The sequence below is a fragment of the Salvelinus alpinus genome, chromosome 31, assembly GCF_045679555.1.
Source record: "Salvelinus alpinus chromosome 31, SLU_Salpinus.1, whole genome shotgun sequence".
NCBI classification, from domain to species: Eukaryota; Metazoa; Chordata; class Actinopteri; order Salmoniformes; family Salmonidae; genus Salvelinus; species Salvelinus alpinus.
The window spans coordinates 13,214,078-13,239,560 of record NC_092116.1 but is presented as its reverse complement, the minus strand read 5'-3'; the positions used below and the strand labels follow the sequence as shown (position 1 = coordinate 13,239,560).

General features: G+C 41.6%; 1 protein-coding gene across 9 annotated transcripts in view; it reads right to left on the bottom strand.

The window, feature by feature from the left end:
* LOC139561888 (adhesion G protein-coupled receptor L3-like) overlaps positions 1-25,483 on the bottom strand; it is a 336,416-nt gene that overhangs the window by 147,163 nt on the left and 163,770 nt on the right. For all 9 annotated transcript variants that reach the window (XM_071379279.1, XM_071379281.1, XM_071379283.1 and 6 more), the window contains one exon: positions 9,963-10,072. In XM_071379279.1, coding sequence (XP_071235380.1) covers positions 9,963-10,072 — 110 coding nt within the window. The remainder of the gene's footprint in view (positions 1-9,962; positions 10,073-25,483) is intronic.

The following is a 25,483-nucleotide window of genomic DNA, read 5'->3' as shown; positions in this document are numbered from 1 at the left end:
CACGGCTGATATGGCCGCTCAGCATAGATATTCTGATGCCTTTTAGTTGTTTGGGATTGATCTTCAGGAAGTGTTAGGAATGATCTATTCAGCCATATTTCAGATACAGTATATCAATGATAACAACAGCCTGAAGCGGTCAATGGATGCAAACAGCACACCAACAACACCGCGTGTTTGAGGGCATTAGGTTGATCAAGGCGAGGCGCAGACTAATCTTGATTATTGAGCGTCTGTTTTCCGGACACAGATTCTATCTAGTCGTCGACTAAAAACCATGCTCAATGGAGAATCTCCATCGAAAATGATTTGTTTTTTGGGATGCGAGGGCATTTCTAGATCAGTGATTCTGTGCAGTCCGACTGCAATGTAGCCTCAAACACATGTGTTATCTCACGCCGCAGGTTACAAGCTGAATCTAGGTAAACACAAAACCTCTCACATTGAACTCTTCTAATCTATTACCAGATCATTGGCTCCCACACAACAGTACTGAAGGGTGTTACTGTATTTGATTGAGTGATCGCTAGCGGTTGTGAGGGAGGGTAATGATCTATAGCAAAAACCATTAGCTCTTTTAAGAGACGGCAGGATTGCGAAGAGATGGACGAGCAAGTAGCCGTGGGACGCGCCCGGTATCCTTGTCGCAATACGCCGCCACTTTCGTGGTTACACGTTCCGCATGTTCCCTGTCATCTTCCGTGTACGTCCCCAAGGTAAAATCACTCTGGCTGTTTGCAATTATTTATCTAGAAATGGCGTGGTTGGGCTGCTAGCGACGTACCCAGGATATCTTAGTTCAGGGCCACTCAGATTAAAGGAAAAAGGATGGAGAAACAAGATAATTGATTCATTTGAAATGCGCCTTTTCCCATTGTGACCTTAATACGATTTTGGTCATGGTTGTCACAGAGTCATTAAAAGTCTGTCTGTCTGAGTGTACTAAGTGTATACTGGCTCAGCCAAGCAATCTTCTCAAAGCAGAATGGTTATGAATATATCCTCTCCAAATCAAACTACTCATATTTCACGGGTTGAAATGTATTTGGACAGTTCAAAGAGAGTATCAGAGAGAAATGCCACTTGAACAACGTTTAGCCAAGAGACGGTTGTGGATACGGTCTATACAACCTGGTGGTATACTAGGGGAAGAAGGTCCACAGGTCGTATGACCTTCCGGCACAGTGAAGTGAATGTAAAATGGCTTCCAGGCCAAACACAGTCTCTGCTGTACTAGAGTAGATATAGTCGATGTCTATTTTCATATTTGGCCAAGGGCACAAACAGCAATATCTTTCCTGCTATCTGCTGATGCATAGGTCGTATAAAATGATCCAAGAAATAGATACCTACTTGTTATTCCTGTAAATATACAGAATAAACATTTTGTCGATGGCTGTGATGATGATGATGACAATTAGGGTTCATTTATCTTTTGTTTTATTGTCATCACCACTCACCGACTTTGATGTGTACTATTCTACAGGTTTGGACACGCCTGTAACCGCACTGGCAAGTGTTGGCAGCCAATAGCATTTCAACAGCAAGCATTTCACCACGCAAAACGCAGACACACAAAAACGGCAAATGGTCTCCAATGGATCTAACTGGCTAAGCTGCCCTATCTATTCAAATAAGCTGCATGGACATCCTATCCATCCATATGAGGAAACTTACGTTGATATCGTAAAACAGAAAACGTTGCTTTTTATACATGTTCACATCTAGGCATTTAGCTGATTTTCAGCAATATGGACAACCTAAATAAACTTCTCCTGAACTCCTCAGTTTGTGAAGATATGGCGTTTCAAACCTCATATGTTACACGTATGCATATAATCTACCTCTCAACTCTCCCAACATCAAAACAGTCTGAAATTCAAGTACTTGTGTCACACATCAAGCGTTGTGTCACACCATATCTACATATTTTACATACATGTTGTCACGCCTGCCTCCGCTCTCCCTGTCTAGTGCTCGAGGGCTGTCTGTCCGCTCCCCTGTTTGTCCCCTGTGTCTGCATTAATGTTATGTGTTCACGTCCAGACGCTGTCCTGTCCCATGTCCGTCGCCATTAAATGTTCACTCTCTGTACCTGCTTCTTGTCTCGTCCAGCGTCGACCCTTACACATGTACATATGGCTGCGTTCATACAGGCAGCCCAATTCTGATATTTTTCCCACTCATTTATATTTTTCACATCAGATCTTTTTCCGAGCTGATCTGATTGGTCCAAAGACCAATTAGTGAACACAAAATCAGAATCGGAGCCTATTTGACCTCAAAATTCACATCACCTTACTTAAATGCCATTTCCTTATTCAAGGCATACAGCTATCTGCAAATACTAAAAGGCCTTAGTGAGTGACACTAAGCCTCGCTAGCCCTGCCCACCGTAAATGACAGCTGTATGGGTGTGCATTTCAATAATTAACGCTTCCCAATGGCGGTGAGGTGGCTGAATGGTATCATCAGGAGCTAATAGAGATTCATGGTTGAGCCGAGACCATTTTGGTTATATTTCGCCCCCTTTCCTCTCCTCCTCCTCTCTTCCTGTGCTCTGAACCTAGGAGGGAGGGCACGGTGACTATTCACTTTTCTTAATTAATGACAGAAATTAGATGCTTCAATAGCATGTGGGAGGTCACGGGTACAATTTTGCCCTATTTTTTTTCTCTCCATCCAGCCAGCCATCCATCCTTCATCACTCTCTCTAAACCTCTTGCTCAGTCTTCTCCATTTCCTTCCCGCTTTCTCCATGCCCCGTGTCCCTCTCGTATTCTCCCCCGCTTCTCTTCTCCTCTGTCCTCCATTTTTCTCGCTCCCTCCCGCCGTCACTCCTCTCCTCTTTCTCTCCGTTTCCCCTTGGTCGCTCTCCCTCCCTGGGAGCGGTAGCTGTGCTCTTTCATAACCTTGACGATGCAGGAACCCGCCAGTGTATGTGTGTGGGTATGTATATGTTCAGTATGTGTGTGTGTGTGTGCACGTTTGCATGTGAGAAAGGTGCAAGGACTTGGCGCACGGTCAATCAGTCATCCACCGGGGAGAGGCAGCCGTCAGACCGATACAGGGGAAAACACAAGCAAGAGAAGAAAAAAAACATGAAATACATTTTCAGGAACATGAACCGGAATTGGAGCAGAAGTAACTTAATTGCACTTCCTAAAGATGCCTCGATTCCAGAGACCTTGATATTACAGAAGGGCAGCAAGAGAAAGCATGCAGAGATGACATAAGGAGAAAGCTTTTAGTCTGGTGGTAAAGAGGGTCTGGTGAAAGACCACAGAAGAAAGAGGGGGCTTCATTACACGAGTCACAATGTAGGAACTTTGATTAGCAGGGCAATATCACAAAGAGAGACTCTAAAGAGGCCAATCTCCAATTAGAGTGATAGCCATGGCACCGAGCAGCCCTTGTGCGTTGGTTTCTCTTTTCTCTGAACTTAGAACCCCTTTCAAAAGTGTTTGTGTGTGTGTTAATGGCTGCGTCTGCTTGCGTGCCAGTGTTTGTGTGTGTGTGCGCATGTAGGACAAAAAGAGAACACCCAGAACGAGGACCTGATAGATTACACCAGGCCCACATGGCTATTACGGGGGAAAAAAGCATTCACACCGCCATTCATCCACATTGGTAATCGCACCCTTCCTGGGCAATTACTGACCCACTCTACTGGAAAAATGCAGGAAAATACAAGCATTAATGTCTATTTCCAGAAGTGTGTTTTTTCCCCTCTTGCCTCTCCATGTATCTCCTATGATAATCTAGCTTCACTCTGTATCCTTCTTGAAGTAAGAGGTAGGTCCATTGACCAATGTATTATTATGTATTCCTCTTACACTGAACAAAAATATAAAACCCAACATGTAAAGCGTTGGTCCCATGTTCCATGAGCTGAAATGAAAGATCCCAGAAATGCCCCGTATGCACAAAAATCGTATTTTTCTCAAATTTGTTTACATCCCTGTTAGTGAGCATTTATCCTTTGCCAAGATAATCCATCCACCTGACAGGCGTGGCATAAAGAAGTTGATTAAACAGCATGATCATTAAAACAGGTGCACCTTGTGCTGGGGCAATAAAAGGCCACTAAAATGTACAGTGTTGGCACATAACAATGCCACACGTCTCAAGTTGAGGGGGCATGCAATTGGCATGCTGACTGCAGGAATGTTTCCAGATAATTGAATGTTCTTTCTCTACCATAAGCCACCTCCAACGTAATTTTAGAGAATTCCGCAGTAGATACAACCAGCCTCACAACCGCAGACCACATGTAACCATGCCAGCCCAGGACCTCCACATCTGGCTTCTTCGCCTGTGGGATCATCTGAGACCAGCCATCCGGACAGCTGATGAAACTGTGGATCATTTTCCCACTGAAGTAACCGACTGGAGAAGTGTGCGCTTCACAGATGTATCGCGGTTTCAACTGTACTGGGCAGATGGCAGCCATGTGGGCGTTTGGTTTGCTGATGTCAACGTTGTGAACATAGTGCCCCATAGTGGCGGTGGGGTTATGGTATGGGCAGGTATAAGCTATGGACAACAAATACAATTGCATTTTATCAATGGCAATTTGAATGCACAGAGGTATCATGACGAGGTCCTGAGGCCCATTGTTGTGCCATTCATCCGCCGCTAATCACCTCATGTTTCAGCATGATAATGCACGGCCCCATGTCGCAAGGATCTGTACACAATTCCTGGAAGCTGAAAGTGTTCCAGTTCCCGCCAATATCCAGCAACTTCGCACAGCCATTGAAGAGGAGTGGGACAACATTGCATAGGCCACAATCAACATCCTAATCAACTCTACACGAAGGAGATGTGTCGCGCTGCATGAGGCAAATGGTGGTCACACCAGATACTGACTGGTTTTCTGATCCACACCCCTATCTTTTTTTAAAGGTATCTGTGACCAACAGATGCATATCTCTATTCCCAGTCATGTGAAATCCATAGATTAGGGCCTAATGAACGTATTTCAATTATCTGATTTCCTTATATGAACTGTAGCTCAGGAAAATCCGTGACATTTTTGCATTTTACGTTTATATTTTTGTTCAGTGTAGTAAGTAGCCTTTGCCTGCTCACAGTTGGTTAAAATCACATGACCCACACCAGATGTCATCAGTGTCTCTAGTTGATGTCATCAGAGTCTCTAGATCGGGAAAACATATCTATCTTTTTGACTACAAAACCTAGAAACCATGCGTCTTTACATAGCGCTGGAGATAATGAATTTGATGTTGAAATAGAGTGAATGTTGCCTTTAATCAATCATCACAAAACACAATATGACTGTGGATGTGGGGGCCTACCAGTTAAAACCATGGACATACAATCAGTTTCGAGATCAATGTTAAAACCAATGACTGTGAAATTTGTGATACAGGTCAGGGATTAGTCTTCCCTCTCACATTTGCACACACTGTGTGAGATCAGAAGCCATCATCATAAGCCTTTCCCAGTTACAGGGTGATCAGCTGTCACTAAACGATGTGATAGCACTGCAATCTCCCTTCACACATGAGGAGACATAGACCTAGTCATTCAGGTGAGTAGAGACTCTCTGTCAGTGAGTAGGATAGACTAGCACATTAGGTCAATCAAGTACGACGAGCGAAAGAGTGAGTGGTGAATTTGTACCTGGTGTGTGAATGCACAAAAAATACAACTAATGGCTGACTGACTGAGCCAGTTATATGTATACAATCGGCGTGTTCATCTTTGATGTGATACAGATAAATACAGCAATCCAATTCTAGCAGCATCATAGGCTAGATGTTGATGCAATTAGTTACTGTGTGAATGACAAACGGTCACACCGACACAGACAAAGTATTTTCCTCTTAAGCATCTAGATAAAAACGTATATCCTCACTCATTTTTCATTAATATATTATACATTTTCATAACTATAACAAATCCAATTTGAATCAACCTCGGCAAGCACAATGGAGTATGACAAAGCGTCTTGTCAGCCAAACAGTCACACAGGTGCTGTTTACTAAAGGTGTGACTGTGGCATAGCGGAGCCCGTAATGACAGCATGAAGCAGGGGCGGAATTGTAAAAAGACACCCACGCGCTGTGGCCGCATTGATTTCACAGTTTTCATCTGCCTTCCAGCTTTGGTCAATGCCGACCGATGGGCGACGACTGCGGCAGGTGCTGAGCGTTGTGCCAAAATAATCCGACGCTTGATTCGATTAGGCCGCCGAACCTGTTGCTGCTTATTAACGACTGATTGCTTGTCCATGCGGAATGAATTATAAGCAAATTAAGGCCAGGCACCACACCACTTAATAGGGTAATTATTTTCCCTTAATCACATCACAATCAACTTTTGCCAGTTGAATGTAGATGCAAATATAACTTTTTTTCTGAAATATGGTATTACAATATGCAAATGAGAAATGTATGTGTGGAGTCTTGCTTTTTTGTTTTTAAATACTAATATTGTTGGACCAAATACAATGAAACAAAAAATTGCTAAGTAGAAGCAAAAATGTCATTTCAGCCTGACCGGGGGCGCCAGGCCTTAGACATATAGCTGCGGATATCCTTATTTGAGACAAATCAAGCCTTGAATTACACATCTTGGCTTAGCTAGCACACACAAGCTGTTTTGGGTGCTGGCATTGTGGGGGTTGTACATTGTCTTTATTACTGTGGAACAACAGGGAAGCTCTGGAGATTGTTTAGCTATGCATATTCTCGCTCTCTCTCTGGCTCGCTCTCACAGAGGTATCCATTTTGCATTTTGGAGCAGAACAAAAGACTTCCTTAAAGTGAGTGCTATAATTACACTGTTCTCGTGTCGGGATTTATTTTCCAAAATCAAGGTCAGTACATTCACCATGGTAACAGCACACAATTAGAGATGTAATTAGTCATAATAGGGAAATCGAGAGAGGAAAGGGAGGTAGAGGTTGGGAGTAGGGAGAGGCGATGCCAGGACGAAACATTGGTGGTGGTTGGCGAAACATTCCACAAGGGACATAGGCCATTTCACCCGGGGATGTGTTTTCTTTCATGACCCTGCAGGGGTCTCGGGAGCTCTCTGTTATGAGTAATGGGTGATTCATTAAAGCTGTGAAAGAGTGGGGGCAGAGGGTACCGTGAAACAGTGTTGACCTCTAAAGAAATACAACCCCTGAGGTCAGAACCTGGCCGTTAAAAGGAGTGTGTTACAGAGACCGGTTGAATAAGAGGGAGGGGACGGACAAGACAGGCATCTTTCTGAATCAATTTGGAGATGAGACTTGGAGGATTACAGGGCCCTGTTTGAATCCTCTCAAAATGCCTCCTTCATTCCTCCCTTCCTTTGAGGTAACCACTGATTTGACATGATGTGATTGGTGAAAGCAATGCAGTGACAAGCTTTTATTGAACAATCCATCCACGTTATATCAGTGATTATTTCAGGGATGAAGGAAGCGAGTCAAGGTTAGAAGGCGGACCGGAGAGAGATGTTGACATATCGGCCATCTGATCCCTGTCTCGCTTATGTCATCCTCACAACGGGACCACGGGTGCATCACTCATTCCAAAGGGTAGCCGTGGTAATCCTCAGAGTGCATGGCAGAGCACGTCTAAACACTAGAAGTACATTCCACAAACACCAGTTCACGCTGACACGAACGCAAAGATGGCTTATATATATATTTGGAAATGTGGAAATATCAGAATGTACTAATTTACCCAGAATGATGGATCTATTGCCATGACACACATAGGCTCAGGGGCAGCATGGTTGCCTCAATGCTGCGCGTTCTTGTTGTATTGGACCAAATAGAAAAAGGAAGCCAGTGATTATTCCAAATGACAGGCTGAGTAAGAGCTTGGTCTGCATTGCCCCACGTCATAGGAAAACACTGGTGTGGCTCCCAGAATAACCGCCATTGCATTTCCATTACGATTCATGGCGCGAATCGAATCACCAATTAATAAAATCAATATCATATCGCGTCAGCGTGAAGCTCTCTGCAGCGTATCATTCCCTATTTTTACAGGTGTGGGTCTGATGGAGCCATTCTCCTCTGCTGATGGAAGATGGAGAGAGGAGCTGTAACTTATACTGACAGTGCCTGCTTTCAGCACCGGAATACTGATGAAAACGTCCTGCACAGGAAGAGAGAGAGATTGAGGGATATAGATATAGGCAGAGAGAGAGGGTGAAAGAGAGTGATGGGGGGGGTAGAAAGAGAGAGAGGGATAAATAAAAAATACTATGTGCTTAATATGAGTTGTCAATAAGACAGCGGTGGAAACAACCAGGCTCAATGAAGCAAGCTAAATATGTCAAATATGGTGCATATTCTTTATAAGAAAATAACTATTTGTTAATATAGAATAAAGCACCTCAAAATGAAATTATAACATCTGATATGTGACATTTGTTTCATTTGGTGCCAAGCAAGCAGCAATCCATTCTTCAAAGGCAACAAGCTGGATGGAAGCAAATATAATTGACTTTAAACGACACTTCAAGTTCATTCCAAATTACAGTAGTTTATGAATCCCATTTGGTTAGACACCTTCGGTTCCACAGGCGTTCAGAGTAAACGACTATCTCTTTTCGAGGTTCAGCGAAAAACAATGTGGGACGTCACACGATAATGTCTGTGCACTTCCTGTGACCTCATCCTCTCTTCCTGTTCGTCTGTTTACTCTCGTCTGCTCGCTGAGTATTCCATTCAAACCTCAAACAATTTCCATTTCCAATTCAGTCATGGATACCTTTGGGGTTCTTAGGTCATGCTATGATGCCACCGTGGCTGAAAGGCATGCTGTTTTTTAGGTTTTGAAGGTTCAGGCCTAGGTCTCTCATCTCTTAAAGGAAGTGTGTGTGAAAAATGGACTGGCTAGAATCTAAGCGAACACAACTGCATTTTGAATAAAGCTGAACTGCCTTTGATGCTAATGCTCTAACTTGACAGTTGGTAATAGCTCTGACAGAACCGTGAATGCTTAGAACAGAGGATGAATACTCAGAAAATAATCCGTTGATACTGCAATATTCTCGTTTAGGTGTGTGAGCAAATTGATTGACCAATTGCAGAGCATCTGGTTTTGTTTCATCATCAACTAGGGCTATATTTGTGGTTTTATAATTAGAATTACCTCTACTGACAGAAATCAGTCAGTCTTGTCAGTTTTCTGAAAACACTGTCAAGAATTTGTGGAATATGAATGACGTCAACGTCAAAATGTCAATATTGATTTACTTATGGATGATAGCCCTTTGGTAATAAATTGAAGACTAATACTACATTAAATCTGAATCTACCTTGAATCCAATGTCTCAATTTAACATCAAATCCCCAAAGCAATCAATACCGTCAACATTAGAAATCCACTAACAGATATGTATTATAAGTCCAACATGGCATTTGCTAGAATATCATTGACACTGTTATTCATACATGAACATTTTAAATTATGAGTTGGATATAAGAGAAGAATATCTGACATTCAAACAGATATTATATGAGACAAAGAACCTTGGTTTCGAATAAAGGTAACCATATTGTCATGCGGAAGTTCATTTTTCACGTTTGGATACATTGAGAGGTACCAGAATCAGATAGTGACATTTTCCAATGCCCGAGTTGCTACTGTACCTTCCTATATACTGCAGCAGCTCACTTAAAAGGGACAACATTAACTTCAACATAAAGACATGTTAAGGACACAATCATACATTTTTGTATATGACAGAGTGAAGTGGCATTGCTGTAACATGGAATTAAGCATGACGAAGAAGAGCATTACAATACAAAATGTATCATGCACTATGTCATGGGCTTCATCCCAAATGGCACCCTATTCTCTTTATAGTGCACTACTGACCAGAGTCACACACAGTAGGTAGTGCACTATATAGGAAATAGAGTGCAATTTAGGAAGTATCCATGAACTGCTTAGAAGAACACAAGAGAATGAAGAGATACGTACTGTAGGGTACACATTCGTACTGGACCTCAAGGTACTTATAGGTTCCGGGGCAAGGGTCAGGAAATACATCTAGTCCAGCCACTACAGCACACTGGGTCCGATTATTACATCTGAAAAGGAAGAAAAAGGTCAGGTTAAAAGGGGCAATCTGGGATTCAAACAACAACAAAGCAGTCATTCTGCAACTGTTTTTTGTCACCAGCTAAGGGATGGCCATAGAGAAATGTAACACTTTATAGACAGCTATGGATGCAAGGACCAACTATCCAGGACATCAAAATGAAAGTTTTAACCATGTGTTGGACCTTTACAGGGGCGTGCTTGTGAATTCAGAACCATTATAGAACCATTACAGTCAATATCCAGAGGTACCACAATGAAACGCTGATGTTGCTATGATAAATATTTAGAATGTGGTTAATGAACTAGAATTAATTCCCATTTCATTTTGCTGCTCAGACTGAGAAATTGATGCATTGTGGGTTCAGTGGACATTGACTGCCAAGCCGTCAACGGTAAAATCATCCATTTGGCGAGAAGAAGGTTGGACTCGGGCGAAAACAATGTCTATGTCCTAAATGACACATTATTCCCTTTATAGTGCACTGCTTTTGACCAGAGCCCTTTGAGACCTGGTCAAAAGTCGTGCATTATATAGGAAATAGGGTGCCATTTGGTATGCGGTCATTTTCTCTGCCGTGATATGAATTTAGACCGCGTGCAGACTCATATTCAGGGCATGACGGATTGGGAGAGGACACAGTCGGCCGAGTGCAAAATCGGCTCAGAAGCGAAAGAGCTTTCACCTCGGCTTTCATTATTAACACAATTACTTGGCTGGCAGTGTCTTAAGTCTGCCATTTTACTTTAGGCAGTCATCAATCAAAGCTCGATCCCACCACACTTACTGCACGACATTAACTATCACATGCTTAAACGAGTGTATCGATTGATATTAATAAATCATCTGTGCACATCAGTAGACCAACAGGAGGCAAAGGTCAACGTCACCGCTAGAGGAGTTAGTGGTCACATGCCCCCTGCACGTGAACCTCAGCTTTAAGCAAACATCCATAAAATCATACAACCAAATTGGCACATTTACTTTTTCTCTTCTTTTTTTTCTATCTTCTTATTATATTTTGTTAGGGGTCAGATCAGCTTTAATAGTGCAGATAGATTGTGGCTTCCGTCAATGATATTGTCTGCATCCCCCATATATATTTTTTGTATACATAGAGTACCAAATGTTTGGACACACCTACTCATTCAAGGGTTTTTCTTTATTTTTACTATTTTCTACATTGTAGAATAATAGTGAAGAAATCAAAACTACGAAAAAAACACATGGAATCATGTAGTAACCAAAAAAGTGTTAAACATATCAAAATATATTTTATATTTGATATTCTTAAAAATAGCCACCCTTTGCCTTGATGACAGCTTTGCACACTCTTGGCATTCTCTCAACCATCTTCATGAGGTAGTCACCTGGAATGAATAACAGGTGTGCCTTGTTCAAAGTGGACTGTGGACTTTCTTTCCTTCTTAATGCATTTGAGCCAATCAGATGTGTTGTGACAAGGTGCCTGGGGGGGGGGGGGGGGGCTGGTGGGTATACAGAAGATAGCCCTATTTGGTAAAAGACCAAGTCCATATTATGGCAAGAACAGTTCAAATAAGCAAAGAAAAACGACAGTCCATCATTACTTTTAAGACATGAAGATCAGTCAATCTGGAAAATTTTAAGAACTGCAGTCGCAAAATCCATAAGGATCAGTTCATTAGAGTTAACTAAATCTGTTATTTATTTAGAATTCAAGGCACACTTAACCAGCATGGCTACCACAGCATTCTGCAGTGATACGCCATCCCATTTGTTTTGCGCTTAGTGGGACTATCATTAGTTTTTCAACAGGACAATGACCCAACACACCTCCAGGCTGTGTAAGGGCTATTTGACCAAGAAGGAGAGTGATGGAATGCTGCATTAGATTACCTGGCCTCCACAATCCAATTGAGGTGGTTTGGGATGAGTTGGACTGCAGAGTGAAGGAAAATCAGCCAACAAGTGCCTGGCATATGTGGGAACTCCTTCAAGACTGTTGGAAAAACATTCCAGGTGAAGCTTGCACACTCTTTGCCAAGAGTGTGCAAAGCTGTCATCAAGCAAAGGGTGGCTACTTTGAAGAATCTCAAATATATTTTGATTTGTTTAACACTTTTTTGGTTACTACATGATTCCAAATGTTTTATTTCATAGTTTTGATGTCTTCACTATTATTCTACAATGTAGAAAATAGTTTAAAAAATGAAAAACCCTTGAATGAGTAGGTATGACCAAACTTTTGAATGGTACTGTATATAACATTCTATTGGTTGCAAGAATTGGTATATTTTTTATTTATCACAATTTTCTTTAACCAATTTTGGTTAATAACAGACAGGTTTCCTACTTTTCCCCCCTTCCACTTGCCTCTTGCATTTTTGCGCTAATGCTGCTATTAGTTGGTTGTATTTTTGAGTAGAGGAGACATTTCCATATATTTTTCCACCAGTCCTATTTACCATTTTATTTACAAAGTGTATACTTTTTTATTATATATCTATATATATATATATATATATATATATATTTTTTTTTTTTCAATTAGTATATTTGAGTTTAACCACAATATTTGTTGTATTATTTGTTTTGTCTTTTCTGAGGGATTGCACAATTTTGGAGATGATTTCATTTTAAAATAACCAAAAGTGAGAGGTTGTAATCTGAATAAAGGGAAAATATTTAATTTCTGCCCTCCGAATTCATTTTCATTACATAAATAGTCCCATTTAATTTTGTCTGGCTTGCCGTTCCAAATAAAATTGTATATATTTTGCTCATATATATATATTTTTTAAAGAGGTCGCTATGTGTAGGCAAGACCATAAATAAATAGTTCAACTGGGAAATGACTAAAGAGTTAATCAAGGTGATTTTTACCACAAATAGACAAGTATTTTCCTTTCCATGGTAGCAAGATATTATCTATTTTTGCTCACCTTCTATTAAAATGTTTTGTAGTGCGATTATTTCTTTCTTTCGGGATATATATACCAAGTATGTCCACATCACCGGCAGAACGTTTTATTGGTAAACTACACATTTTTTTGTGATCCCATATGTAATAGTACATTTATCATAATTTGGTTGTAATCCAGAGAGGTTAGAACAATTATCTAGATCCTCTATGAGGCTGTGGAGGGATCCAAATTATGGATGTAAAAGAAAGCATGAATCATCAGCATACAATGACACCTTTATTTTTAAGCACTTGATTTCTAACCCCTTGATATTATTGTTGGACCTGATTTTATTACCTAATAATAAATAGATATGCCATAATAAATAGATATGCTGATAGTGGACAACCTTGTTTTACTCCTCGTGACAGTTTTATACTTTCAGAGAAGTAGCCATTATTGACTATTTTACACCTTGGATTACTATACATAACTTTAACCCACTTTATAAGAGATTTGTCCATGTAAAAAAAACAGTCTGATTAGCATGAAAAAATATCCAACAATACCTTTTTAATTCTATGCGCGATGCATTTTACTAGAATTATTGCATCAGAACACTAAAGTGTAAGGGGCCGCCAATTTTTTTTAGATGGACTGGATCTTTACCACTTGGGTCCTGTTTCAGTAATAATGAAAGCAGATCTTTTTGTTGAGCATCTGATAATCTACCAGGTTTGGAGTTCCCAGACTTAAATGCTTTAATTGCATCAAGAAGTTCCTCCTCTGTAATTTGGCACATCTACTAGCGTTACCTGGATTATCTAAAATATATCTACTACCAAAACTATGATTCTATCTATTAGGTTAATCTGACAAGATCTCAAATGCTTTTACAGTACTTCTCACAAGAGCCATTCAAAATGTACTGTATTGACCTATGCATGTAAACCTATACTCTTGGTCATCCCTTGACAAGCTATGCATAAATCTAAAACTCCTATAACGAAATCTTCTCTGATATCTACTATGCTCATCTGGCAATATCTGGACTTTGTTTTCTTCTCACGAGGAGCTGTTCGTCACAATGTAAGTCAGAGAAGGTCAAGGCGCTAGCTGACACAATGATTCATACAGCACAATTAAAGGGTTCCCTTACACCTTAATTAACATTGATTGGCCCTGGACAAATCAATCGCTTCAGTGAGGGGAGAGAGTGAAGGCCGTGCCCCTTTAATGAGATATGGTCCGGAGCTCCAACACCCGGCTTTATGGGGTCATGACCCCTCGCCGTCACTCACTCACCCCAGGTTACGGGGCGAGGGGGCAAAGAGCCTCTGTCAGACACACGTCTGGAGAACTGTTTGTTCATTTGAAGAGTTAATTCCAAAGGCTGTAAACGCCACTCAAATAAATAAGGGTCAGGCCGATGAAAAGGGAAAACAATTATAGTGGCCTTCCTCATCACCGGGCAGGTTTCTCTATCCTCTCTTGGTTTACTATCAAGGAATAATTATCGAGGGTGATGGGGTGGGAAAGTGTAAGCGATTGGATGTCAGATGGAGTTAGAAAGGCAAGGTAAATTGGACAGGCAGCTCTTCAAAACATGCATATACACACACACACACACACACAGTACATTATCTAAAATACATTTGTCAAGAAACAGCAATCATGTAATCTCTCCTTTTTATCATGATTTAAATAGATTTAAATATACATTTTTGGATATTCAAAGAGAGCTCTCTTTGTAGGAGGGCTATCTTACAAAGCCAATACCATCCTCCATAGAACAGCATCTTTTTGATTAAAACATGTTGACAAACAAACAGTTCACTCAATGCCCTGTCATATTCAGCAACTTTAATCATGGTTTGTAAAACATTTCCTCTGGGGTGGATTAAACAATAAAATACTCCATGATGTAGATTGCACACTTAATCCTGGTCTTTACATCTGTCTTGACCCATATTCCAATTCCCACAAGGCATTGTGGCACATATCATTCAGCGCACAATTACACTACTTTTTACCAAGGCCATATTTAGTGCACTACTTTTGACCAGGGCCAATAGAGCTCTGATCAAAAGTAGTGAACCATGTATGGAATAGGGTGCAATTTGGGACAAATACTCAGTCTCATGTCAACTGAGAACTGACTTCCTGAAGGCACATACAGTTAGGTCCTATAATACTCCAGATGAAATATAAAATTAAACACATTAAGGGCAAATCAATGGCAGAGTGGGAGGGAATCAATGGAAGGGGCCGCATGCCGTACCACGTGGCGCTACGACTTCACAATGACCAATTAGGAGGATAATCAGGGTTTCATCAGACTCTTGGCTCAGACACAGCCCCTTTGAACTAGCAGATTGAGCCAACAGATTCTCAGGACGTTGAATGATTCAAATATGGAAATTAATAATACGATCACATATTTCCCTCAGACGCTGATCTTGGGCCAGTGTTTCATTAGGTTAGGATTGGGGAAGGGGAAGCTGATCCTAGATCAGTACCTAGGGGAAACTTCACCCTCGAGAAATGTGCGTTGGAGTGCATCCCTTCTAGGGAAGGTTAAGAATGACATCACTCGCGTTGTGTTTAGTAAGCGTAAGAGTTAAATAGAAATACATTTGAGTTAATTGTTTTTTCTGGGTGAACAAAAATTGTGTTCAAAACTTTGATTTGAGATGCCAAGTTATAATGGCTTATGTCATGTGTATGCTGCAAACTTGGCAGATCCTTGATTACTGCAGCAGATCCTAGATTACTGAAAAAAAAAGCAACAAGGACAAAGGATAACATAATTTAGAAAAACATTCAGCATCTGCAGTAGGCATTCCAGCAAAACATGAACTGTTTCACTGCAGCCTATTCGGCCTCCTGTTCGCTTGTCATCGCCATGACGTTTGAATAAAGACTATTTCACTTCGACAAACTAGCACCACTAGCATACGTACTCTCAGAACATAGGCAGAAAGACAAAAGGTGATCATATTAAATTAAGGAGAAAAAAAAGATGTTGACATTAACAGCCTGTTTCGGTCAAATATCGATCTCTGTCGACGTTAGTATTCAACGCCATCTCAGAGCTTGTTGGGGGCGAGAACCTTTGCTCGGAATTTTTCAATTTGGCCATAAACCGCCCCTACAGCAGCCCCCGGCCAAGCCGTCCCTCCCTACCCTTCGCTGCCTGCTCCCTCACCATTTGTTACAGTGGCCAGATTAGGGCTCAGACAGCACAGCTGATGACAGTGGATGTGGCACAAAGCACAGAGCACCATGTAAGCACAAACCGTAAACGCTATAATCGCTGCTTGATCCCACCAAAGCGACAATGAACGGGTTCAGTCATCACACCATCCCCCTCATCGGAACACAGACAGCACTATGGTGTCTGTCCAATACTGGGGCTGTGGCTGTGCAGTCCACCTCAGATGACACATTAGTCAGCATTTGAGAACTAAAACACGGGAAAGAGTCTATCAATATCCTCCTTCAGCTGTCAATAGACTGATATACTGATTGAAATCTGGTCAAAAAGATGCACAGACGAATCCAACAAACTGCTTATGACAGAACAATATTTATAGGTTTCAGATAATAGTGACCCGTAGCATTAGCTGCACTGAATTGCTACATAAGCTATTTGTACAAGAATATTGTAGAAACATTTCCCAAAACAGCCAGAATATGGTGCAATGGCTCCAATGAAGTCCACCAACAGGGACTGAGTTCTTCCACAGTTCAGTATCTTTGAGGAATAAACATGTCAAAAAAGAAACAAACACTTCCATTTAACTTTGACTTATTCTGAGAAAACGATTCCCTGGAGTGTCCCCTTCATGTCTGTTTGAGTGTGCTAGCAGGGGGACAAGCATCACAGTGCTACAGTCAGGCTGACAAAGTATCTGTTATTAGTCTGCCACCAGTGGCAACAAGAAAAAAGAATGTGCCCTACTCTTTAGAGACTGAAAGTGGAGACCAGGAGACAGGAGCTAGCAGTCTCATCCGACCTGGACAGGTCTGAAATGAGTGTGGACAGTGAGAGAAAGAGAGGGAGTTAGAAACAAGGGCGAGAGACAGTGAGAGAAAGAGGAGAGGTAGAGGAGACAGAAAAGAGAGCGAGAGAGTGAGGAATGGGTCAACATCCTGGGCCCTCTGTAGGGACCCATTATGCTTTAGTGATGGTCCTCCTGCCTACAGTACACTTCATTCATTGTCTGTCCCAGCTGCGCGCCACAGCATCCATCTCTTTTTCCTCCAGCCTGTCTCCCAGCCTGTCATAAAATTCCTTAAAAACTGCATGTCTTATCTCTCTCTCTCTCTCTCATCCCCACACTACAGCGACATGTCCTTGTCCAGTGCCAGACTGTTTTTAAAACGAGATTCAAGGATGTTGTAGAGAGCCATGTGTACTGTGTTTGTGTGTTCATTGGGTGTGCCTTTTGACGCCCTTCACTCAGTCCCTTTCGGAGTGCAAGACATATTGAGTCCGCCATACAAAGGCATGATATCTTTCTGTGGACTGAAGTCTAATCTTTAAATTCGTATTAAAACTGCATTAGCCTTGACAGTGGCATGGATCAAAGCGACCTTAGCAAAAGCGCATATTATGAAGATGTGCCCACACGTACATGGAAAGCATCGGCAAGGTTAAACAGATCTCTCAGGGCACAATACACCAACCTACACAGACACGCATGTGTGGACGCATAGAGCGAGCTAGCGTCCATGTTTTGGCTCACAAACACCGCAAACTTGATAAATCATCTATTATGGCATCACTGAAAACATGTATCACACAAATCCAGAGACTTCTTCATTCCACAGTTGGCAGTTCTAGATTTTTTTATCCATTTGTCTTTTTCCGTCCTCCGACGCCACAACCCAGGCTGAATGGAGATTAACATAGAGAAGCAGATAGATGGGAAACCAATGTAAACAGTACATACAAGGGAAGGCGTGTGGGAGGGGGATTTAATGCACAGCGCTGAAGGGGACCCCCATTTTAAACCGCTCAAGCCCTGCGGTGTATTCTAAGCTCCATGGAGCATCACGACAAGCCATCAAGACCATCATAACGTAAAGGAGATACAATAAGCCCCTTACTGTGGCTTACGTCAACTCAAATGTTTACACAAGTGGATGTTCAGTTAGCATTAGCGAAACACCAAATAACATTTTATTGGTCACATACACGTATTTAGCAGATGTTATTGGGGGTGTAGCGAAATGCTTATGTTCCTAGCTCCAACAGTGCAGTAGTATCTAACAATTCAACACTACATGCAAATCTAAAAGTAAAATAAGGGAATTAAGAAATATCTAAATATTAGGACTGGTTGGAGAGGAGAGAAGAAGAGCTGTGTGCCTGTCTTTTGATAAAGCACTCTGGGCGACAAACCTGATCCCCTTTCTATAGTTCCACAGGATTAGTTACGTGGAACTAAGCAGACGCACAAAAGGGACTGCTCAATCAAACAACTAACTTGTAATGTATTTAGAAGCTATTCTCCGGGCCCTGAATGAATGGAGTTGTATTACCCGTAGGGGATATGAGTTGTGGGGGAATTGTGGAGACATTGAAAGGTTCTAGGTTGATTGAATCTGGATCATTGTGGTTTGATTTTAGAACGGAGGGGAGAGCACTTCTCCAAATATGAGCAGCTTGGGACTTTTTCCTCCCTGACAAACATAATCCTACTCAGACATTGCAACAGTTTAGTGGCTTTTTATATAGTGGGTTTTGGCTGCTCACAATTCCCACTCTCCTATATTGTATATCTGAAATAAGTCCCCATTCATCCTGTAGGAACAGTGTCCACAAAGAAGTAGGCACCAATTTATAAAATGGACTCTCTCTCTCCTCCCTCACCATTTATGGACAAGAACCCAGACTGCTGCAGAGCTTGTGGGCATAAGCGGTCGCTTAGGGCCCACAACAAAAACCTTTAAGAAACTCAGTCGGGGTCTCAACTTACTATTGAGAGTAAGAATAGTAATACACAACCCTATGGTAGAATGGTTAAAATTGTTCAACCCTATGGTAGAATGGGTAGAATTGTTCAACCCTATGGTAGAATGGGTAGAATTGTTCAACCCTATGGTAGAATGGGTAGAATTGTTCAACCCTATGGTAGAATGGGTAGAATTGTTCAACCCTATGGTAGAATGGGTAGAATTGTTCAATCCTATGGTAGAATGGGTAGAATTGTTCAACCCTATGGTAGAATGGGTAGAATTGTTCAACCCTATGGTAGAATGGGTAGAATTGTTCAACCCTATGGTAGAATGGGTAGAATTGTTCAACCCTATGGTAGAATGGGTAGAATTGTTCAACCCTATGGTAGAATGGGTAGAATTGTTCAACCCTATGGTAGAATGGGTAGAATTGTTCAACCCTATGGTAGAATGGGTAGGATTGCAGGAAATTAGCTTTAAAACAAAATGTGTTTATATCTGCCCAATAACAAAATGAGTAGAATTGCAGAAAACATACAAAACAATATATATTTCTCTCTCCACCATCAAGACGGAGGCCACCTAAATGTTTTGCTGCGAGGTGGGGGATCCCCCAACCACATCTCGCATATGGCCCCCAAAAGGCTAGGGAGTTATTGTATTTTGACTTGTATATCATACTAGTACACACCATAGGATTCGAGTACAGCAGCTTTATCCCTCTAGCACTTTGGCAGAAACCCAAGAAACTGTAAGCTCAATGCTCAGAGTCCGTGATAAACATATGCAATTCCTAGTACTGTATAGTGGTGTGTGTTTAAAAGAATGGGTGCTTTCTCAGGGCGGGTGACTGAAAGCACATTTCGGAGTGTAAGGGTCTCTCGGTTGGTTTACAGGTCACGATGATTGATGAGACAAATATAACCAAACGCTCCAAACATTCCCTCTGGCTGATTTTTAGATTTTCTACACTTACTGACTCTGCTCAGAAAAGAAGAAGTGTCTTGGCATAAATATGACCATTCTCTTGAATTTGTATAAATGTCTAGCTAAATCAAGGTTACTGAAGTGCTAAACATAAAAATACTTTGCCCCTCACTAGCCAAGGTTGACCAGTTTTGAGTTCTCAAACTGGCCATAGTGTCGACAAACCTATTTGACAGTGCCAAATTGGCACACATAGTACTAACCTGAACCACAAGAACAGGGCTTGTGTTACAGGCTAGCCGCCTTGACACTTGCTTCTTTCCCTGTGACTCACGCTGAAATGACTACGGCTACAGATGATCGGGCGGCAGGTAGCCTAGCGGCTAAGAGCGTTGGGCCAGTAACCGAAAGGTTGCTGATTCAAATCCCTAAGCCGACTAGGTGAAAAATCTATCGATGTTCCCTGAGCAAGGCACTTAACCCTAATTGTTCCTGCAAGTCGCTCTGGATAAGAGCATCTGCTAAATGACTCAAATGTAAATGTAAAATGATGAGAGTAAGCGTACATAGTGCACCCCATGAGTAACCCAGCTAATCTCAAGTGGCCCAGACCCTCAGATGTCACGGTTGGTGCAACACAAGATATGGGGCGAGGAGAAGATATCTAAAGGTTAGGGCCCCCAGGGAATACAATCTGCTTAAACTCGACGGGGTCACTACACACAGTATGACTCATGGTAGTGGAGGAAGGTGGATGGAGGGTGTAGCATGAGGCAATATAGCATCACGAGGACAGACATGTTTTGTAAGCGATGAGTCATGCGTATAACACATAATAGTTCGTTTGATATTAACCCTGGTTTAGTCTTAACATTCTGTATACTCCTCTTGTCCCCAGGGTAAAAATGACCCGCCTTCACTAAACCCCTAAAATAAAGCAGCTTAATTGAATTTTAAACCTCAAATCTATTTTGCATGAAGAAACAACCTGTTGTCGTGTCTTTACTATCATTAAATTGAAGACTTATAGTTTTTATCAAAGATTCTCTGTAATTAGTTATTACGCGATCAACTAAATAATAACGTAACTAATTAACTAGGAAGTTGGGGCACCAGGGAAAGTATTCAGATTACAAAGTTGTAATTTCCCAATATAACCTTTCAGATATTTTCATATCTGATCAATAGTCTTCTGATTAATGATTTATTTATTTTACCTCACGTTAGTCTCATTCCAAACGTCGTAAATTGTTGGTTATCTGCACGAACCCAGTCTTCACTATGAGTCATCCATACATCAATTGTCTTAAATCATTTATTTATTACTAACTAAGTAATTCACAGAAATGCATAAACAAACAAACAATCTTAAAATGGTTACATGAAATGATAGGAGAATATGCCCTAGTGGGCTAAACCGGCATGGCGGCTTGTTAGACAAAGGGGAAATGGGGGGGTCGACCAAGAAGTCACTACAGAGTTCATAATTATAACAATTGACATGCTAATCCTTTACACATGAGCGCTCACTCATTCGGGAACAATTGCAATCAATATATATATATTTACGCTCAGTGTGTCAACTTGATCGCTGGTGAAAAGTTAGTTTCTGTTGGAGAGTTTCGTCCGCTCTCTCCCTCTCTCTGTCGTGGTTATTGTGGATAGTTCAGAGTGACATTCGTTATAGAATGGATGTTTCGGCGGTTGTCGTTCTTCGCGTTCAATGATACCGAATTCCTAGCTGCAGACTAGTAATCAACATCAAAGACTTGTTCTTATTCTGTCGGTATCGATAGTCTAAGAGTTTAACCACGTGGTATGGTTAAAAGATTCAGCAATGGTCCACATCCTTCATTCCCCTCCTAATGGAGAAAAACATGGTCTAGTGATAATTTCTCAAAGTTGGGTTTTTATTCGGAATTGCAGAAAGGGGCTCTCCTAGGATATCTGACCCTAACTGGGCTCAGGGGCGGTCCTCGGATTTAGTTCAAATCAAAAGGGAATTGTATTTTCTTCATTAAACAGTCCAAAATCATATTACACAATTATACAAACAGTATCATACTCACTCATTCATCTTATACAACAATTAGATGTAAACCTCATATCTGAGGCTATTATATAAACAGCGATATGGTAATATAGCCACACCGTCTCCCGTGAGTTTCCCAAGTTGTGACAAACGGACCAGTTCATTCACCGATCTTTTATACTTTTCCCGGAACATGAAATGTGTTCGTACCTCAAGTTCTGTGAGGTGGAAGAAATCCCTTTGTTTTCTATGAAAGTGTACCCTCTCTCTAATACTGTGTGTCCATGAGGAGATTCTCAGGAATTTACGACGTCTCTCTGACCACAGCAACCTAGTTGAAGGAGGAAAGGGGGAGGCAGGGAGTGGCAGGGAGAGGGGGATGGGGCTTGCTATACCCAAACAGGCAACGTCATGACACTGTCATTCATCACAAACTTTGGGAATATCTGTGTTTTCCCTCTTCACAATGCAGGAAGACTGCATTCAGTGGACACCACTCGTTGTTATTACAACACACCTGTCATAATTGTTTTCTTTACTAAAGTAGAGGTTTATTATTATTATTGCTAAATGTACTGCATAGGTGTAACATGAATTCTTTAGCAAGATATAGCACTTGTATAGACTAAGAAAGTAGCAGAAATGTGCAGAAAGTAGATTTGAATGCATTTTATTGAAGGGAAACAATAACAGTCTTGAACTTTTTTGGCAACATAGAGATATATTCTTAAATACTGTACAATGAAGAATTCAACTACAAAATACTAGTCTTCTCCCATTTTTTTAACCATTGTCCCCACCGACAAGGTGTATAAACAACAATAAATAAGAATAAGATAATAGATACAAAAAACATGAAGAACATAAATCAAATCAACTCTAATTAGCACATGTAGGACAGTATGCAAGTGTGTGTGAATGGACTTTGCAGATGTATTTCTCACATGTGCAGCACATATTTGTTTTACAGTCCTCCTTTGGGTGGCAGAATTGGCATCTCCTCCTTTTGCCTGCCCCAGCCTCAGGTGGATCAGGACAATATTCAGCCCCCTGAACAGCTTTCACAAGCCCTGCAAAGGCTGCTGTGCGGGGGAGGAGCTCCCTTCTCTGAATGTGTTGGGTTACAAGTGCCTTTCCCAGCTGCTCCAGGAACAGCCTCCTCTTGTTCTGCTTACCAGGCATCCAGGTAGAGTTGATTTTGTTCCATATCACAAAGGCATTGTATTAGGACACATCAATGATGTTATGAAAGATGACCAGGGGCCAGCGGGCAGTCATCCTCCTGCAGCTGTAAGTTCCAATCACCTTGTCCAGGTTGTCCACGCCTCCTTTGTTGTGGTTGTAGTCCAGGATGATGCCTGGCTTCCTGTCCTCATGATCACTGACCTCAACTATTTTGTGCAGTGTGCTCAGGGGGACCATATTCTTGTTTCTCTTTGGGAGGTAAGAAACTAGAGTGGTGGTGGGGGTGAAGGCAAACTTTGATGAGAAGACATCTCTCCCCCTTGATGCGAGGAGTACAGGTGGGAGCTCAGACTTGTTCTTTCTAACTGTGCCAACCATGGTTATCTCCTCTTCAAGAGCTGCTGGCTAAGTTCATAAGAGGTGAAGAAATTGTCACACGTGACATTGTGCCCCCTCAGTCCATCTGTCACATCAAGCCCATCCCGCATCCCCTGGTTCTTCTCCGGGCCTCCACTTGTCGTCTTCCCTGTGTAGACATGCATCTTCCAAGCGTAGCTGGATTGTGCGTCACAGGTCACCCATATCTTGATGCCATACTTTGCTGGCTTGCTGGACATATACTGCTGGAAAGGACAGTGACCTTTTTGACAAAAGAGATTACTATCAGTAATTAGTATCAGTGTCACAGAAAACAATCACATAAATCAATGATATTACAGCAATATATAAAATTAACAGTGAAAATCACTTACATTAGATATGAAAATAAAAATGTACCTCTGAATGGAACCAGTTGCTCATCCACTGTTATTTCAGGCCCGGGGTTGTAGAGGCATGGCAGAAGCTCCACCTACTTCTCCCAGACCTCTCTTATGGCCGCCAGTTTGGCTCTCACACGTGAAGCAGGTCGTGTCTCACGGTTATCAAATCGTAGCATTCTTGAGAAAGTGTTAAAGACTTTCAGTGGCATTGTAGCACGGAAAATTGCCCTTCCACTCTCTGCATTCCAGAGACTACATGTAGCCACGCCTCGGGACCTATACACACCCGCTAAGATTAGCAGCCCTATGTAGGCACGCAGGTCCATCTCATCCATCCTTTTCCAGTTGTCTCCATATTTACGGAAACCCTCCAAATTTGTCATCTCCAGGTAGATTTTATTCGATGGCTGGTGTGTTGAACATGTAGAATGTTGAGGTGATGTCCTGGGCATGGGCAACTGCATGTCTTGTGGGCCCTGGGGTCATCCTTATGACATTTTGTACTAACATCCTGCACCTGGTTGTAATATGGTGACAAGTGCCATATTAATTTGCTGTTCTTTGACAAAAATCTCTCTTTCAGCTTGGGGGATTTCTTCTTCATCTGAGGATGATGCATCATGCTCTGGGTTGCATTCTTCCCCATCTTCTTCTTCAGATACCTCCTCCTCCTCTAAATCATTGTTCTCTTGTTCCTCCTGGACATCTGAAAAAATCTGATCTACGACCTGTTGGGAACTGAAACGTGCACTCATGGCTTCAGAAACGACAGAACTGGGGGGACTGTCATCTGCAGCACCTTTATAGCCTCTGACTGCATTCCCCATTAGTAAACAATGCTTTTAAGACATTTTTCTTTTGTCTGAAATTTTGTCTGTGAACTTGAGTCATGTGTGAGGTCGTGGAGGGGAGATGCTGCTCATGCACAAGACAGTTTTAGATTTGTCTGAGTTCAATCAGTAGCACACAATCTCAATTTCTCATTGTGTGTGTGTGTGTGTGTGTGTGTGTGTGTGTGTGTGTGTGTGTGTGTGTGTGTGTGTGTGTGTGTGTGTGTGTGTGTGTGTGTGTGTGTGTGTGTGTGTGTGTGTGTGTGTGTGTGTGTGTGTGTGTGTGTGTGTGTGTGTGTGTGTGTGTTTGTGGTTTTTGTGGTGTGTAAATTATTTTATAACTGCCGGGTCAAAAATGACCCTAAGACAATATTTGAACCCTGGTGGTGTACAGCTTTCATGGAAATATGAACAAAGGCGATGTTGCACTTTTTCTAATGTTGTGGTCACTCTAGGAAAAGTCATCAAATTTCAAGTTCAAAAAAATATAATTTAGGGGGTTTTCTCTGCTGTTAAACATAGTGGCGGGTCATTTTTGACCCTTAAAACTTAAGACAACAAAAGGGTTAGGAATATATGAATCTAAGATGAGAAGCACAGTTGAGGTCTGGGAATGTTGGTAGGAAGAAATTGAAATGTGTGGGATGACCCATATCACCTAAAGAGTAGGTAGGTTCACACACAAAGACAGACTCCAATATATTCCTTTTTCCATTTTTTTTATTTTTCTTGCAGCAGAGGGGGGGGATCTTGACTGAGAATATTTGGTCAAAGCCCTCTTCAGTGTGTGTATTAGATGACTCACCCCTACCA